This window comes from Chrysochloris asiatica, unplaced genomic scaffold, assembly GCF_000296735.1.
Source record: "Chrysochloris asiatica unplaced genomic scaffold, ChrAsi1.0 scaffold00014, whole genome shotgun sequence".
In the NCBI taxonomy this organism is placed as follows: Eukaryota; Metazoa; Chordata; class Mammalia; order Afrosoricida; family Chrysochloridae; genus Chrysochloris; species Chrysochloris asiatica.
This window is the reverse complement of record NW_006408532.1, coordinates 7,167,373-7,184,950: the sequence shown is the minus strand read 5'-3', so window position 1 is coordinate 7,184,950 and position 17,578 is coordinate 7,167,373. Positions and strand designations below refer to the sequence as shown.

The window sequence follows — 17,578 nt, the reverse complement described above, 5'->3', positions numbered from 1 at the left end:
TTTCATCTGGGCTTGAGCACACTAGCAAGGAGGTAGAGGAAAGGGGTATCGCCTCACCTATGAGGTATGTTATGGGCTGACGGTGGGTATAGGACCCACCATCAATTCAAATAGGAGCTTTCGCCCAGATCACTGTTAAACTGCATGATAGGAAATGGAGCCCTGACCAACCCTGCCCTAGGATGGCTTTGGTTTCCAGAGCTCCCAGGCTCAGAGCTGGATGCCCTGTCCCAGCAGCAGAGTACAGATTGGGGATCTTTATGGCATCGACCCCACCCCCACAGAAGAACTTAAAGGCCACCAGTTGCCTCAGAGTTCAGTTTCACACTAACCCCCTCCAAGTTTCTAGCCCCTATTCCATAAACTATGAACTATCTGCCCTCTCTGATGCCTCCAGAGAGCACCATGTCTACCAGCCTGTCCCAAGAGTCCCCAGGCTGAGCCATGGAAGGTTTGGGGAGTAGCACTGAGTCCCGAGTCTTGCTGGGGAGGGAGGTAAGAGCCAGCTGGCAACGAGGACAGAAAGAGGAAAAAAAGTTAAGTCTGGAGCTGCAGAAGGGGGAGAGGGAGGGGAGCCTGGCTCTGAGGTCCCAGGTGTGCCCCCCAGTATGGAGCTGGTGCAGCAGGGGGCAGACACACCGTTCATGCAGCAGGTGGAGAGGCATGTACCTACCGTGGCTGACACTCCTCAAGGGTCACTGATAGTGATTCTGAAAGACAGCGCGAAATCAACATGGCAGTTCACACGCACGGATGGGGCAGGCCTGGGGCTGGGGGACACACACACGCACACGCCTTGGTGTGCACACACATGCTGTGAGGCCTCACAGCCCTGCATGCACACACTAACACACATGCCCACAAAGAACACGCATACACCCTTCCACCCCACCCCCACTGCTCAGCACCCCTCACTAGCTGGCACGTGCAGCATGGATCTGGGGCATGCAGCCACTCAGCACACGGAAGCACGCGCATGTGCTGAGTCACAACACAGAAGCTCGCCCACACACAGAAGGCATTTGCACCAGCTCCCTGTACACTCGTGCCTATATGCTTACGGAGTCACTGTCACTGCTCCAGAAGGGGCAGGGTTTACTTCCTTGGGGTCCAGCTGTCATTTCTCAGCTCAAGAGCCTTCCATGGCTCCCTACTGCTCACAGCATTGAGTTCCAACAAGTCAAAACCTCTCGCAGACTTTGAAGGATCTCCAACCTGCTCCACCTTACCCAAGCAACCTCCTCGTATTCTTCCTCACTCTATCTGCTCTCTCTGCTCTGGCCAGCAGCTCTCCTCAATACATCCCACACCAAACTTTAACCCACATTGCTGCTCCCTGTCCAAATGCCCTCCCGACTCCTTATCACCTGACCCTTATCACAATCATTCCCCACATTTCAGTACAGTCAAGCTTTCTTTAAGCAGAACTTCCAGACTGCCCTCTACTCTGAGGCAAGGCCAAATGTTTCCCATGTGTTAGGAAGACCAGAATTAGAGCTCACTAAATCACACCTCAGCATAAAAAAAAACTGGGCATATGAAGAATCTAAATTCACCTTGGCAGTTAGCAAAGTGCTCCAACAGCTAGATTTGCGGTTAATGCAGCATCCCTATAGTGCTGTCTCTCTTGCTTCCCACACCTACCCCGGGAGAGAGGCAGAAAATTATTGGTGGAAGGGAAACTGACCCTGGAATGGAAAGGGAGTTGCCAGAAGTACTAAGGTGAATGAACCAGCATCTCTGGACTCCCAGTCCACTGCTCTTTGTTCCAGTACCGTGCTGTCTGCCTTTACACTATCTGTTTCTGTCATCTGATCACCAAAGAGCAAGTTCTATGTTTGCTTTCTTTTGGGTTTATGAAGGCTACTGGCATGACCCTACCCTCCAGCTATCTGGAAACATGAATGGATGCTACAAGTCTGATGTGTTCTTCCTCAAAGAACATGGCCAGGGAGGGCATACAGGGCAGACTGAGTTAGATCTTGGAGGGAACTTCCTTCAGCGAGGGTCATGGGTTAAGAAGGCAAAGTCAAGGGGTAAAGCAGAATCATTTTCCTGGGAAATTTCTGGGAATGGGACAGCTTTACCCATTCCTGTCCCCACTCCCCCCTGTGATTCCAGGCCAGGTAGGGCTAGAGGCAGGAAGAGGGGGAAAAGCCATCAGACTACCTCATAGCTCCCAGACCCCTTCCCCAGCTGATGGTCCCTGTCTTACCTCATGCCTGGGTGTCACTCTTACACTCACACGCCTGTGTGCACGCCCACACACACATCACACACCTTGCTGGTCACACACCCACAGCCTAGCCTATGCTCCTCCTGCTGAACACCCCCTTGAGGCAGTTCAATAGGAATAGGAGGCGAGAGCATCAGGGTAGCCCTGAGTGTAACTGAACGGAATCCACACATCGGGCGAGGAGGATCTAGAAGCCTTGGTGGCGCTGCAGGATAGGTACTAGACTGCTAACTGCAAAGTCGCAGTTCAAACCAATCAGCTGCTCCGCGGCAGGCAGATGGGGCTTTCTGCTCCCGCAAAACGCCTCAGAAACTCTGTACAGGGTCGCTATGAGTCGGAATTGACTGGTTTTTGGAGAGGATCTGGTTTCAGACCCAAGGTAGGCTTGGCAGGGGCTTGAAGAGGAGTAGAGGACGATTGGAGAACGGAGGAGAGCAAGAAGGGAAAAGGAGGAATACCAATACAATGTGTGGAAGGCTGCGAAAAGTGAAAAAGGGAAGCGCCATGCAAGTGTTGAAGGGGGCAAGTGGGACGAGTCCCACAGTCCCCTCCCCAGGTATGACCACCTCCGGGACTCAGCGCTCTCTTGGTATCAGGCCAGGCTCCGTCAGCCCTTGGCTGCACACCCCGTGGCTCCGGCACCCACGGTCCAAGTGTCTTGGATGGAGAGGGCCCGCTCTGCGACCAGGGCTGATGCCCTAGAATCCAGCTCCAGCCCTGAGGCGGGCTGCCCTTCTCCACCACCCGCCCCCTCACAGCCAAGTCTAGCCCGGCGGCCTCCCTCGCGGTGCTCAGCCCCAACTCACCTGGGGACCCCGGGCGGGGCGCGGTTGGGGCGCGAGGGCACCTGCGGGGGAGGGCCGAATGGGTCAGGGGAAGCCCCCGGCCTGGAGGGCACGGGAGGTGCCCCCCCCAGGGCGGACCCAGCAGGCGGAGGCCCAGGAGCAGGGCCCCGCGACCCTGGCCGGGCTGGGGGCACGGCGGGGGCTCGGCGCTGTGGCGTGGGGCTGGATGTGGGCGACCTGCCGATAATACCGAGCAAGATACAAGCAGAGGAGACAAGATGAGTAGCTCCGCCCCAGCCAGGGGCCCCGCCCCGCCCCCAGCCCAGGGCCGGCCCCGCTCATGCACGCAAGCTCCTCCCTGACACGACCACAGTTTTTTCCGGAGCTTAAGGGCCGCCTCCAGCGGCGTTAACATCGGAGCCCTGCCCCACCCCGCAGCCAGCGCTCCACGGCAAGCCCCGCCCGCATCAAGCCCCGCCCCAGTCTAAGCTCCGCCCCTTGCTCCAGGTGGGAGCCACCCCGGTGACGCGGGCGCGCCACTGCCCGGTCCCGGCCCTCCTCCCGCGGGCCCCGGGCTGGGGGCTTTGGGGCCTTGGGGGCCGGCCCTGGTACCTGCGTCCGGTCGGTACGCTCTGCACCTGCAGCCAGGAGTCGTCCACAGGCGGGGGCATGGGCGTGCTGACAGTGGTCGTGTTGATGTCGCCGATGATGCTCAGCGCCTCCTTCAGTGCGTGGTACATGCGCAGCATCTCGTCGCGGCGCTGCGCCTGCTCGGCTGATTCTTCCATTAGAGTGTTCTGGTCCCCGCAGGAGTACAGGTTGGCTAGTAGCTCCGAGAAGATGAACTCCTTCGTCTGTGGGCAGGCGAGGAAGGGAGGGGGCTGAGAACTGGAGCCTGTGTTCCGCTGGGACTGTGCACTGACCTGAGAGTCTGGATGGGATTTGGCGTTTCACCACGGTCTGAATTTAGAGTTTCCTCTAAATTCCTTTTCTCAGAAGAGAACTCTAAGGACCGCAAAGAAAAGTGATCTCTCCAAGGTACAGACAGATCTGGGAAGAGACTCAGGACCTATCATGACACCGGGACACCTGCCTACTCAGTGTTTTCTCATCTGTAAATGGGTTATACTCTCCATTGAGTTGTACTCTTCACTGGATCAAAAGAAAAAAAAAAAGATCAGCGCTTAAACATTTCTGAACCCTTGAGAAATGAGAGTAACAAGTTTTCCAGGTATCAGCCGAGGCTCTCGGACATTCATAGAGAGATATTGAACTTTTTGGGTTTTATTCCACAGGCTCTTTTGCTCATGATTCAAATATATGCTGAGCCCCACTCTATGCTAGGTGCTGTGTTATTATGCACATTATATGAACTTGATCCTCCACCCCGTGAAGCTGGCGCTATTATTATACATATTTTGTTGTTGTTGTTGTTAAGTACCTAAGTACAGCGGAGTCAGTTCCAACTCATAGTGACCCTGCACAAGCTGTAAATCTTTTCTGGAGCAGAAAGCCTCATCTTTCTCCCACGGAACTGCTGGTATACCAGCCGACCTTGAGGTTAGCAGCCTGATTCGTAAACATTATGCTACCAGAGCTCCTTATTATATATATTTTATATAAGCCCAAAAAAGGACTCATAGAAGTGAGTTCATTTTCTCAAAATTGCACTGGGAATTCCTAGCAAAATCAGGTTTCAAATTCAGTCTTCATTTTCCTAGAGCCATCCTTTTTACAGGTTGTGGTGGTGCTTTGATGGGTGTATTTCTAAGCTTGATCTGGGAGTTCTGAAAAGATGCAGGTTCCTGGCCCCTCCCAAGATCTACTGAGTCAGAACTCCTAGAGTGGTGCCAGGAGCATTTTAGCCAGCTCCCGATACTAAATGCACCATGAGGTTTGAGAATGCTGATATTGGTTGTGATATATGAAAATGTTTGTGATATAAGATGAGGGCATGGGAGCTCCTGGAATCTGGGACCACACTAAAGAGAACTAGGAACCTGGGGCAAATAGGAAAAAGGGATTGTCCCCTAACTGTTTTGTGGCAGAATCCCTGATAGAACCAGTAGCCGGCCACTACTTTTATCTTAGAGACCCCTCCCTTCCCTAGTGTACCCAGCATGGGTGGCCCACTGGCAGTACCCTTATGACTGCCAAGGATATGTAAGAGATGGAAGCCTTGAAAGTACAGATACATATAGTATGGGCATGCTGGGCCAAGAGGGAACTTTGGAGGAGGCCAGGGTGAAGAGATGTGTGAGGCTGTGTTGGCTGGGGACTCCCTCCTCAGGGGCTGTGGCTAGATAAAGGGAACCATCAGGTTCTTACATAAGAATTACATCTCCTCCTAGATCTGGCCTTACAGAGCTAAGCTAGGCTTATCCCACCTCACTGGTCCTGCAGCAATGGATCATGCCCTTCCTGATCAGAGTTTGTCACAGTGCCCTGGACCATGCTCACCTTCTTTACCTTTGCTTCAGGGCTCTTTATGATAATTTCCCCACCAGACCTGGCCCCAACCAGACCACTGAGATCTAGACCTGCATTGTCCAATGCGGTAGGCACCTGAAACTATATGGAGCAATTGAGGTGTGGCTAGTGCAATTGAGGAACTGAATTTTTCAATTTAATTTTAATGTAAATTTCATGAATGAAACTCGATTTGATGATTGGAACCCTTTAAAGTTTGGAACAATTTGAGCATTTGAATCTATTTTTTCAATTATAAATTTCATTACATTTCTAAGTACTTGTAATGAAAATTTAATGATCGAATCAGATTTGTACAAAAAAAAGAATATAAAAGATATCAATAATACTGATTTTATACTGATTCTACATTGAAATGGTATTTTGGATATATTGACTTAAATGAAATACATACCACAATTAATTTTGTTTCTTTTTACTTTTTTTTAAATGTGGCTACTAGGAAATGTTGAGTCTCAGTGTGGCACTGAGATAGGCACTGGATTGCTAACCATAAAGTCAGTAGTTCAAACCCACCAGCCAGCCACTCCTTGGAAACTCATACAGGGTTGCTATGAGTTGGAATGGACTCAATGGCACCTAACAACAACAACACTAGAAAATGTAAAATTACATACGAAGCTCACATTATATTTCTATTGGACAGCTCTGGTCTAGACCATGCCTCCCTCCTAGATCTGGTCCCACAGGGCTGGCTGGCCAGTGCCTCTCTCAGGCTAAACTGGCTGTCTGCCTTGGTCCTATGAGAGCACCCCATCTCCCAGGCAGTGGGCCACGCACGTTGTTGATCATGAGGTGCATGATGGTCTTAGGCATGAGGTCCCGCACGGTCTTATTGACAATGGCCATGTATGAGTCCACCAGATTCCGGATCGTCTCCACCTGCCGCTCTAGCTGTGGGTCCATGGAGTGCATGAAGCTGTCTGAACCATTCTCTTCGGTCTCACTGGCCTGCCATTGGGAACAGAAGGACATTAGGGTGACCAGGTCCACCCAATCTAACAAAGCTCCTGCCAGCTTCCAGCCCCTGCACAGGTGCCTGGAACACTGGGATACAGAGAAGCACCCGGAGAGAATCTGCAAACACCCAGCTCCACATAAGCTCTGGGTCTCTTGGCTCTGCCCACCCCCACTGCCTTTCAGGACCCCAGACTCCCTTTCTTCAGCCTTGTTTCTCCTCTGACTTTAGTGCCTAGAATTGGCTTCAGTTTTCAGTTTTCCAATTCATAAATTAGAAAAGAGCATCTCCAAGGTTTCTCAGGTTTCTTTTGGATTCTGAAGCACTGGTGCCTGGCAGAAGGCAAAGAAAGGGCACACTCACTTTCTCTTTATCCTGGGAGGCCCATGCCAAGGCCACAAAACACCAGCATCGTCACCACCGCCACCACCAGGGAGCACAGCCGAAGCCGACACACACACAAAGGAAAAGGGGAGAGAGGTTGAGTGAAGCCAGGGCACTGCATCCCAGCTCTAAGGCGACTCTAGACACTGCCACAGTGAAAGAGGTGACATAGATACTTCTGTGGAAGAAGGCAGTCCAAAGAAACCACAACCATAGGAAAGGAAGGCAAGAAATGCCTTCTGGGGCACAGAAGCAGGCACAGAAATCTGCACTGGACCATCTCACTCTAGGACAGGTGGGCACGGGGATCCCTGATATTGTAGAGTAATAAAGTCTCAGAAACATGGCATCATTGAGGATGATGCCCCAGGTGCCCCTCATACCAGCAGCCTGCCCCTCCCTTCCCTGCCTTGCCACTCACCCCAACACGCTCAGGGTACACGCCAGCCCGTAGGAAGGAGGCCTTCCAGCTGTCCACCTCCTCCTGGGTCTCACAGGCCAGTTCCAATTGCCGATAATCCTTGTACACATTCCTGTAAGATGGGACAAGCGGTGAGGGGAGATGGAGGCAAAGCCCACCCTCCTTTGGTCATTAAGGACATGCAGGGGTGGTGGGATCATCAGGGCTGGATCCAGTCCTAGCTTTCTCATTTCCCATCTGTGAGATCCTGAGAAAGACTCTTTTGCTTTTCAAGCCTTAGTTTTCCTCATCTAGAAAATGGATGAATTATAGTAATAATTCCTGCCTCTTAGAGTCATTGTGAGAATTTAGGGAAATGAGCAGTAAGAAGCTTAGGAAGACACTGAGCCCTCAACGAAAGGGCCATTTACAAGACCTGGATTAGGTCCCTGAGCCCAGCTGGCTCCTTCTCTGGTTCTCTGAGGACTCCTCTGATGAACAGCTACATTCAACTCTTATCTCTATAAGAGAGGACCCACTAGAACCAGCCTTGAATTGGTTGGTGAGAAGCCTGGGATCCCTACTGGTTCCACTGGACACAGAGCAACATGAGATGGGGACCCAGTGGTTCCTGGTCTCTATTTTGTCCCAGAGCCTGGCAGAGTCTCTCACACAGAGAAGGCACTAAACAAGTTACTAGAGAAGAAAGCAAGAGAGGGAGGGAGGGATGACTTGACATGATATTTAGCACGGTGTCAAAACTCAATAAATATTTGTCAGGCAAATGACTATGGGGGCTTGGGGCAGTTTCCTGTCCTATCTGAAGTTATATATTCCAATTTTACTTAGTGTGGGTGGTTTGGGACTTGCAGGAGCGGGAGCACCCATAGCCTCAGGTCAGGGGGCAGGCAGGCACCTTTGCTCCGTGTTAAAGAGGGCAAAGATATGCTTGCTTGACATGAAGCCTTTCTCCACGTCACGTAGCTTTAGGTTGTCCACGGACAGCATGTATTTCTTCTCTTTCTCCTGTAGGGAAGGGTGCAATGGGTGAGGTTGGGGCACTATTCTTGCCACACTCCCTCAATGCAGGCATACACCTGGTGCTGTGGATGTCCCAGCCTGGTCCAAGCTTCTGAGTACCAGCACCTCACATTCCACTGGTGCTGACTGATGAAGCTTCAAAGGGAACACCATTCAAGTCATTCCCACTACCTCTGTAGATGTGCCCAAGCTCTGTAGCCCACATCGCCCACAAACAGCAGCCCTAGATACTAGCTAAGTCAGCCCCAGGCAGGGACCCTGATGGCTGCTGGGCTGCAGGGTCTGCTTTGGATAAGTCTCAGGCTTCATTTCCTGACTCTGAAGCAGGGAAGGGAGGCCAGCAGCCCCTGAGTCTTCAAAGCTTTGGCCCAGCCTACTCTCCCCAGTTCATATGTTAGCAATCAGACACATAGCTCCAGCCTGGAGATGGTGTGTCTATGTGTAGAACATGTGCATGGTTGTGGGCTTGTGCAAACACATGCAAGCCTGAGTACAAATCCTATTACCATTGCATGTATAACCCATGTGTTTGAATTACATGGATGTGCACTAATGTATATTGCAGATATGTATAATGATTGTAAGTGTGTGTATGCATGAGTGTGCCTGTGTGACATGGACTATGGGCACACATTTATGTGCAGATAGTTTACACAATGGGCTGTATGTATGTTTGGTTTGTCTGTAGGCATTGGGGGAGAGTTATATGAATCTGTGGCTAGGTGTGTAGTGTACTAGGCTTATATACACATGTGTGTACACATGTCTAAAAAGAGGGAGTTCAAGGTCTGGGGAGGAGGGCTCCAGGATGGGAATCTAGGAGGAGGGAAAAGGTTTCTGTTGTCTATGCCACCCAAAATCAGAGGAGTTATGCCAGGCTGGCAGGGCTGGGGCCTGGAATGGGAATGGGGGGGTGTCTCAGAACTCAGATGACTTGGGCAAGAACTCTACTTAGAATATCAGGTGGGGGGGGAGGCTGGTTTTAGACAGATTCTGCTTCCCGCTCCCAGCGTTATCCTGCCCATTCCTCTCTGCCCCCTGCCCCCGTTGGGCCTGTCCAGTCACATAAAGCCTTCTTTATGCCAGGCGGGTGGCAGGGAGCCCCAGAGGGTGGCTGGGGGAGGAGAGGAGGAAGTTGCACACACGGCCAGGGAACATCTGGAACCATTTGAGGGAGGCCCCGCCACCACCCACTCTGTGCTTCGGGGTTGGACACTAGGTAAGAGCAGCCTCCTCCTCCCACCCCTCCCTTCCTGCCGGTTCGGCCCCCTCCCCAGGCCCCTCCTTCCTAGCCAGAGCTCTCCTTCACCCCTGCCACGTCAAAGGAGGCAGAAGGGGAGTCGGGAGCAGAGAGGGGACTGTGGCTGGCTGGGCTGGGGCTGGGGAGACACTGGAGCTGGGGCTGGAGTAGGGGATGCTTGGATCTCCAGGAGATGGGGCCGAAGTTCCCACCGGATCGACAGACACTGCTGCCTGGATAGACCAGACGACACCTCCACTCCGTCTACCCAGTGTTTAGACTATCTGTTCAGGACTCCCAAATTGTACAGTAGTCTGCACATTGGTTAGGCTGGGCTGGGTTAGACCCTCGGTGCCGACGCTGGAGAGCTGGACGGATCCCCTCCCACCATCCCAGATCTGGAGCCTGGAGCCAGGGCAGGGGGCTTGGGTAGCACAGGGAGGGCTAGACGGAGGCACAGAGGGCTGGGGGTGCCACCCAGCTGTGGGATGGGATGAGTAGGGGGGGTGATGGTGGCAATGGGAGAAGGGGACAGAAAGACTGAGGAGATTGGGGGTGGGCTGGGGTCAATGAGGGTTGGGGACATAGGCAACTGTCTTGTCTGCCCAGAATGTCTCCCTTTGATACCAAAGACTAGAGGGCTTTGGGTGGAGGAGGGGGACCCCCACTGCCCAAACCACTTCCTAGTCTCTAGCTGTCCCAGTGCAAATCTCCACTCAGGCCCAAATACACATACAACCTCACCTCAACACTCACACCCCCACAACTGAGGCACATTCATAGATCCAAACTCTAAATCACCCATTTATGCCCTAGGCATGCACCCACATCATAACTGCACCATGACACATGCATGTACACACACAGACACACACACACAATACTCTCCCACCCCATCTGATAGTCTCAGGTCCCAAATATTTCACATTCACACCTCCCTTCCTCAAGCTCCCCCCTACACTTGCACACCAAGCACAGACACACACATACTTGGAAAATCACACCTCAAGCTCACATACCAACCCAAAATATATGCTCTCTTTGTATTCCAAATGCACCTCCACAAAACACCTACATTCTCATCCACACACCTCACACCACTTCCCACCCCTCGCTAACCATGCTCCATTCTCACTCCCCACCCCCTCCATATTCCCCACAATCTTATACAGTTGAAAAAATTCAAATGTACACCCAAAGCTCAAAACAGTCCCACACACCCAGGTATGAGGCAGGGGCTCCTCTCGGATACACTTGATCTCCTCACCCCTCCCCTGTGCATCAGCCAGGGTCCTCAGCCCCAAGCCACACTGATACCTAGTCCCTGTGTTAGGTGCCCCAGATGGGAGCACTGGGAGTTGTGGGACCAGCTGTTGGGGGTGCCCAACCTCTGGGGGCTGTCTAGGAAGCCTGCCTGGGCGACAGAGCAGGAAGTCACCCCCCTACCGGCGCCCCACGCCGCCACCTCACACTCCATCCCTTCCAGGGGCCCTATGCTCTTGCTAGGGGAGAGGCCAGGGTTGGGGTAATGAGGTCCAGATGGCTTGGCATCCCCACCAGTGCTGACAGAGGGCCCCGCCCAAGGTGGGAAGAAGGGGGAAAAGGGGCCCTACTTGGAGGAGGCAAGGACCAAGGAGGGGGCTTGGAGACCAAAGTCACAGACTCTTACCCCAAGCCCTGTTCTGCACCCTGTCCTTCAACAGCCCTTCAGGAAGAGGAAGGCCCCTTCCCCCACTCCTTGGCCAGCTGGCGTTCATTACCACAAGCTTCTCCCCCACCAACCCCACCCCTGTCCTCCCCTTCTCTCTGGTCACCTCTGGAATCCAGATGTGGAAGCCAAATAGACTCACTCATTCTTAAAGGAAACCAGCAGCAGGGGAGGGAGGTGACAGGGGAGGGGGGTGGCAAGGGGACTCTGTATGCTCTTGTGGGCAGGGAGGGGTATTGTGTGGTGGCTCCTCTGCAGCCACCATCACTCTGTCCCCCTCAGCCTGGAGGTACCTTAGGCATCCCCCATTGACTGCTAGGTTCTAGGTGGCTAGGGGGCAGGGGTTAACAGGGTGTCTGACAACTGGTCTTGTGTGTGTCATGAGCCTGTGGGGGCCACAGAGGAGGTTGTTGTTGTTGTTATGAGCCGTGGAGTTGGTTCGGACTCATAGTGACACTGCATAGGGTTACTGAGGCTATAAATCTTTACCGGAGCAGAAAGCCTCATTTTTCTCCCGTGGAACAGCTGGTAGTTTCGAACTGCTGACCGTGAGATTAGCAGCCCAGGAGGTAGCATTCCATAAAGCAGGAAAACAGGAAGAATGGGCTGGGGAAATCAGGGAGGGGGATACCAGGAACCCCTGTCCACCCTCTCCAGGGCTCTCAGCCTCAAACCCCCAGGATTGCCTGCCTCTGATCCTTGCATCTTACCTCTTCCCTTGGGTCTTTGGTTTATTCTTTAAAACCCTGTTAGGTGGTCCATTTTACTCCAAGCCCACCGAAGGCTCTGAGCCAGACTCTGACCACTAGCTGGCCCCTTAATAACCAGGGGCCCTGTGCTTACCTCATCATCCTTGTACCAGGACAGGTTCTCAGCAGTCAGTACAAACCAGTACTCCTTGGAGCCGCCCTTCATGATGCCAATATTGTTGATGGTCAGCCAGCCCTTCCGAATGACCTGGAGGATGAGGGATCAGGAGGTCAGTAGGCAGGGGCCAGGTCTCCCCATGGAAGATGGGGTAGTCAAGAGAGGTATTCAAAAATCCACCCCGTCCCCAGTCTTGGAAGCCTGGCTAGTCAGAGAAGGTGGGAGCCAGACCTGCCCTAATTTGAACCACAAGTGAACAGAGTGGGAAACAGAGGAAGACAGAGGTCAGCTCAGGATAAAGAGCCTTCTTCTGACAGTCAGTTCTGAGTAATGGACTAGTGGCCCTGAAAGGAGATAAGTTCCCCATTACTAAAAGTGTGCATATAGGTCCCCATTACTAAAAGTTTCTTTTCAACTGAAAAATCCAATTTAATCTAAGTCTTTCTTTATCTGACCTCAGGAATTTTGCACACTATTGCCTCTGCCTAGAAAGTACTTTGCCTCCATCTTTGCTTGACACATTCCCACTCACGCCTTGGGTACCAGTTCAGAAGTCACATTCTCTGGCAGGCCCTTGCTGGCTCCCAGTACAAATTAGTTTCCCCCCATTATTATTATTTTTCACAGACACTGTCTGCAATTTTTAATTCACTTTGTGTGAGTGTGTGTGATTATCTGTTAGTGTAAGCCTCTCTGCTAAATTATCAACTCTCATTCGCTATTATATCCCCAGCACATTGCAGAACTTGGTCAACAGTTTAATAATCAATAAACGTTTATGGCATGAATAAAGGAATGCTACCTACTATGGTTCTCTGAATCTTTGGGCCCCAGGCCCAGGACAGAGATTGAGTTGAGGGGAGAAGGGGAAGGGAAGGGCAAGAGAGGAGGAGCCGAGTTAGGAAAAGCCCAGGCACCTTCTTCCCACAGAAAGTTCAGAGTGAAAGGCAAAGGTCTCCTTTCACGGCAGGGAGCAGTTATCTTCACACACCAGGGTCTGTGAGTTCTTCTTTGAGGGCAGGATCTTTTGTCCATGCCCCGGTGGTAGGCCAGGCCTGAGCCCAGGAGCCTGGTGCAGACATAGAGTGAAGAAGCTGCTTCTTCTCCCTTCCCTGAACCAGACACCTCTAGCTTCTTCTCTGAGCATCCAGAGAAGACCTGAGGAGGGCTGGGAGTTGGTGGGAAAGTTCCCTAGGGCCAGGCTTGCCTCTGAGGTCCTCAAAGCCCTCCTTACCCCTCTCTGGCTTCCCAGAGAGTCTTGTGGAGAACCCAAGTCATACAGCCAATCAGTAGCCAAGCTGAGGGCAGCTAACAGGCACATGATAACCAGGACTCCATGACTCCTCTCCTGCCCCTGTCCTGGGATCTGACCAGCAGATCTCACCAACCTGTTCCCTGCCCAGACTTTCAGCCTTTGTCCTCACCTTGGTCAACACAGTTTGCACTCCTTCCTGCTCATCTAAGCCCTTACACCAGGGACTGTTTACATCTCCAATTCCCATCCTGCTAGGGCTCTCAGGAGCCTTTAGCTGGGCCCTGCCTGCAGGACCAGGTTTCTATGAGGCAGAGGTAGGGTCTGGCTCCTGTCCAGGACCCAGCACAGTGTAGGTATCAGCAAGTGTTTGCTGAACTGAATTGCTAGGAAATATTCCACTCATGAATCCCTTCATTCTGTGGAGTACCTACTGCGAGCCAGCACTGGGTTTGGGGCTGAAAATTTAGTGATGAACAAGTCAGACCCAGCCCCTGCCACATGGAGCTGGGGAAGGAAATAGACATTAAACCAATAATTACATTAACATCTAGATGATTGCAAAGAAAATAGTCTTATGAAACCTATTGGGGAAAGGCAGCTCAGGACTCTATGGTTCTTGTGTACAAAGGGGTCTGAAAAAGGGCTCTTGATGAATAATGTTTCAGCAGGTATCTGAGGGACAAAGAGTAGAAAGCCAGGTGAGGAGGGGCTTGTCTCTTAATATTTCATTTTTTACTCAACTGGCTGTCAGCTTCTTAAAACCATGTCTACCTCCCATCTGTCATCAATCCATCCAACAGACATTTAAGGAGCACCTACTCTGTGCTATGGCTCTGCTAGACATTTTGATACCCACCTCCCTGCATGGTCTGCTTGGCTGAACCCCACGTACATTGATAGACAGACAGATGGAACTATGCATGTTACTAGGCCTTACTGCTGGCCTGATAGCATGTATGGAGCACCTATGTGCTGTTGTACTGTTGTACAAATGTCTCAAGTCAAAGGGCACCCTCTTTCCCCTGCACATCCCCCCCGTACCAATCAGGCCCCTCCTCCCCCTCACTATATGGCCAAGAGTCCCAGTCCTGGTACTCACCAGAATCTCATCCTGCAAAGAGGTAACCATAGCAACCACGAGAAGCATCGGGAGAGAGGAGAGAGGGTTACTGAGGCAGGGTGAGAGGCTTGTGGCTGGTGGCTGACAGGCTCCCTGGTCCCCATGGGACCCTTCCCCTCAGGGGAGGGGCTCTGAGAGCTTGGTGTCCATCTGGCACCCTCCATCCCTCGGGCTGGGACGCTGGGACCTACTCACCTGGTTCCCTGAAGTCTTCTTCTTGTTCATCTGACTGCTCCTCTGCTGAGCACTAATGAGGAGAAAGAGAAGTCTCAGAACTTCTTCTTTCTTGGGGCCTAACTCAGTGGGCAGTAGACTCAGAGGGTCAACCTAGCAAACTTGGGTTCTATACATGCATACACACACTCCCACTCACATAACAGATATCACTCTGTCTGCCCAAGGAGCACTCACTTGGCAAAGCCTATGAAGTCCTCATGGTTGGTATTCATGTAAGCCAGCTCAATATCAATGAGAAGCATAACCTCCAAGGATACACAGGTCAGAGGGCAAATGGAAAAGACACCAAAGAAAGTTTTAAAATAAAACTGGGAGAAAAATTATTTCAGCACATACAAAACATTAGCATCGGTAATAAATACAGAATTACAACAAATCAATAAAAGAAAGTCAAGAAATACTCATCAAAATAGTCAAAGAAGGTAAATGGATAATTCACAGAAGATACTGATGTCACCCTCATTAATAATTAAAGAAATGCACGTGAAAATAACAACGAAACTCTTTTTTTTAACCTGTCAAATAAATATGGATAATGATGAGTATGAGCATCAATGTAGGGAGGTGGACTCGCTTGTACACTGTCAGCGGAAATGTAAAGGAGGGAAGTTTGACAATATTTAACATTAAAATGCACACAGACACTTCTAGAACTCTAGCTCACAGAGGAACTCATCAAATTGAGCAAAGATATATGTACCAGGTGTTCACTCTGGTGTGATTTGTAACAGAGAAAAATTGTGAACAAACCAATGGTTGTCAGAAAGCAAAATAGATGACTTACCCTCCAAACAAAACACTTGCAGCTATTCAAAAGAACTAGGAAGATTTCTACATTCTGGCAATGGAAAAAGACCCCCTTAAAATGATTATTTGTGAAGGGGTTTTCAAGTATATCATGATGAGGGCAGTGTTCTGGATGTAAACTGCCACACTCAAACCCAGTCCCATTGCTTTCTGTGAAACTGCTGTGGTCGGGACTGAGCCTCAGTTTCCAAACTTGGAGTGTCTGCCTCAGAGAGGCTGATAAAAAGGCAGTAAGACAAGGCAGGTCACAGATCTGATGGGTGATTTGTGCTCATGAAATGCTAGCTACTAATGATAATCATTAGAGAAAAAAGCCAAGGTACAACAGGATGAGAGTTCCTTAAGAGAAAGATAGAATCTTCTCTGTGTGTGTGTTCCTTGAAAAAAAATGTCTGAAAAGAAACATACCGTTAATATGGGTTATATCATGGAAGTGAATGGGGTTGAGGGGACAGTGAATAGAGAAATTGTGTGGTTGTATGCTGTGAGGGTAATACTGATTGACTTCATGCAACAGAGTCAATCTGCCCCCTGGGACTTTCTAAACTGTAATCTCTATGAAAGCCGATCTCCAGGTCTTTCTCCTGTGAAGCCACTGCTTAGACCAACTTTTCAGGCAGCAGCGGACTGCTTAGCCATTGTGATACTAAGGCTCCTTCCCAATGGAAGGATACTTACTTGTAACTCAATCATTTATATATTGACTTAATGTCTTATCTTTCATAATGAAATATTTTAAAAGACCAATAATGGTCTTTTTCTTTAAGGCACAACATCAACAACACAAATGTCAGTGACTGGAGGTAGCACCATATGGAGAAGGGATGGGTGAGGATGGGTATCAGGAAGAAGCCATGATGAGGGACAGACAGTGAGAAGACAAAGAGCCTATGAGTTTCATGAGTGCCGAGACAAGGACTTGTCATCTCTGGTCCTTTGAGCTCAGAGGCAGCATTCAGGGAATATATTTGTGATTGGCTGGATGAATATTTGATGAATGACTACATGAAAGGAGGGAGGTGGACTTGGAGGGGTGTAAGGTGATCCAGAGAAACAGCAAACTTAGACAGAGAGAATCAAAGAGAAATGACCAGAAGGACAGGCTGCCAGAGAGGTGGAAAGGACAGAGTAAGAAAAGGAAGCAGAGTTAGTGTGAATAAAGAAGAGACAATGTGGGCAGAGGGAAGAGAGCTCCAGGACAGGTGAGTAAGGCGAGGGGAAAGGCCAAAGAGTGTGAAGCTCGGCATGGAGGTGGTGTGGGCCTCACCTGCTCCTTGGTCCGACCCTCACGTTCCCGGATATGGGTGGTCACAATACGCTCCATTTCCTCCCGAAGTCTTGGGTACTGCTGCAGCTGGAGGAGAACAGGAGTGGAGAGCGCCACGTACACAGGGAGGCATAGGCAGGGAGCACCCAAACCCTGACTGGGTCCAGGGCCCCAAGAGGACGTGGGGCAGGATACACACACAGAATGCCCGTGAGGAGAGAGAGACCTGGGCTCCCAGGAAGCTTGTGGCATCAAGCCACGGCCACTCTTTTCCCTAGAGCTCTAGGTTCTAATGGTAATCCAAGAGTCTTCCTGGTTCCAGGCCCTCTTCACTGGCCTACCTTGGCAAGTTCTAGGGGAAGGGGCAGTTCCCATGGGGGAAATGCTCCTTGGTCACCATCTTATAGCAGCCATCTTAGAAATAGATCTATTGAGGACTTTGGGGGACCATTAGCTTCCAAGGCTTTCACTGGCCTCCAGGGATACCCCATGCCTTACAAAGGACTTAATTGGGTGGGATAATCAGGCAGGGAACAGCCTCCAGTTTTCAATCCAGGATGAATGGGGGGAGGGCAGGGCTCAAAGTGCCAGTTGGCTTCTTGAGTCAAGCTGAAGACAAGCAATTCTCCTTGTCAGAGCCAGAGGGTAGGCAGAGGAAAACCGCTAGTCACACAAAATGACATGCAGGAGCCACAGGCGTTGGCATGCGAGGCATGGGGGGAGGGCATGCGGAGGTGAGTACCAGCAGCATGAGCAGTACCCTGCGGGGACTGGTTGGGCCCC

The 17,578-nt window shown here is 51.2% G+C and overlaps 1 protein-coding gene across 6 annotated transcripts in view; it reads right to left on the bottom strand.

Moving 5' to 3' along the window:
- Positions 1-17,578, bottom strand: part of DNM1 (dynamin 1) — a 46,068-nt gene that overhangs the window by 1,484 nt on the left and 27,006 nt on the right. For 3 of the 6 annotated variants that reach the window (XM_006834820.1, XM_006834819.1, XM_006834822.1), the window contains exons 11-22: positions 16,796-16,882; positions 14,896-14,966; positions 14,680-14,731; positions 14,464-14,475; positions 12,086-12,199; positions 8,170-8,279; positions 7,275-7,386; positions 6,833-6,844; positions 6,292-6,462; positions 3,634-3,875; positions 3,043-3,258; positions 674-710 (exon numbers count right to left, since the gene is read on the bottom strand). In XM_006834820.1, coding sequence (XP_006834883.1) covers positions 689-710; positions 3,043-3,258; positions 3,634-3,875; positions 6,292-6,462; positions 6,833-6,844; positions 7,275-7,386; positions 8,170-8,279; positions 12,086-12,199; positions 14,464-14,475; positions 14,680-14,731; positions 14,896-14,966; positions 16,796-16,882 — 1,221 coding nt within the window. In that variant the 3' untranslated portion in view covers positions 674-688. Of the gene's footprint in view, positions 1-673; positions 711-2,461; positions 2,464-3,042; positions 3,259-3,633; positions 3,876-6,291; positions 6,463-6,832; positions 6,845-7,274; positions 7,387-8,169; positions 8,280-12,085; positions 12,200-14,463; positions 14,476-14,679; positions 14,732-14,895; positions 14,967-16,795; positions 16,883-17,578 lie in introns of all 6 variants that reach the window. The other 3 variants (XM_006834818.1, XM_006834821.1, XM_006834823.1) reach the window with 2 other exon arrangements.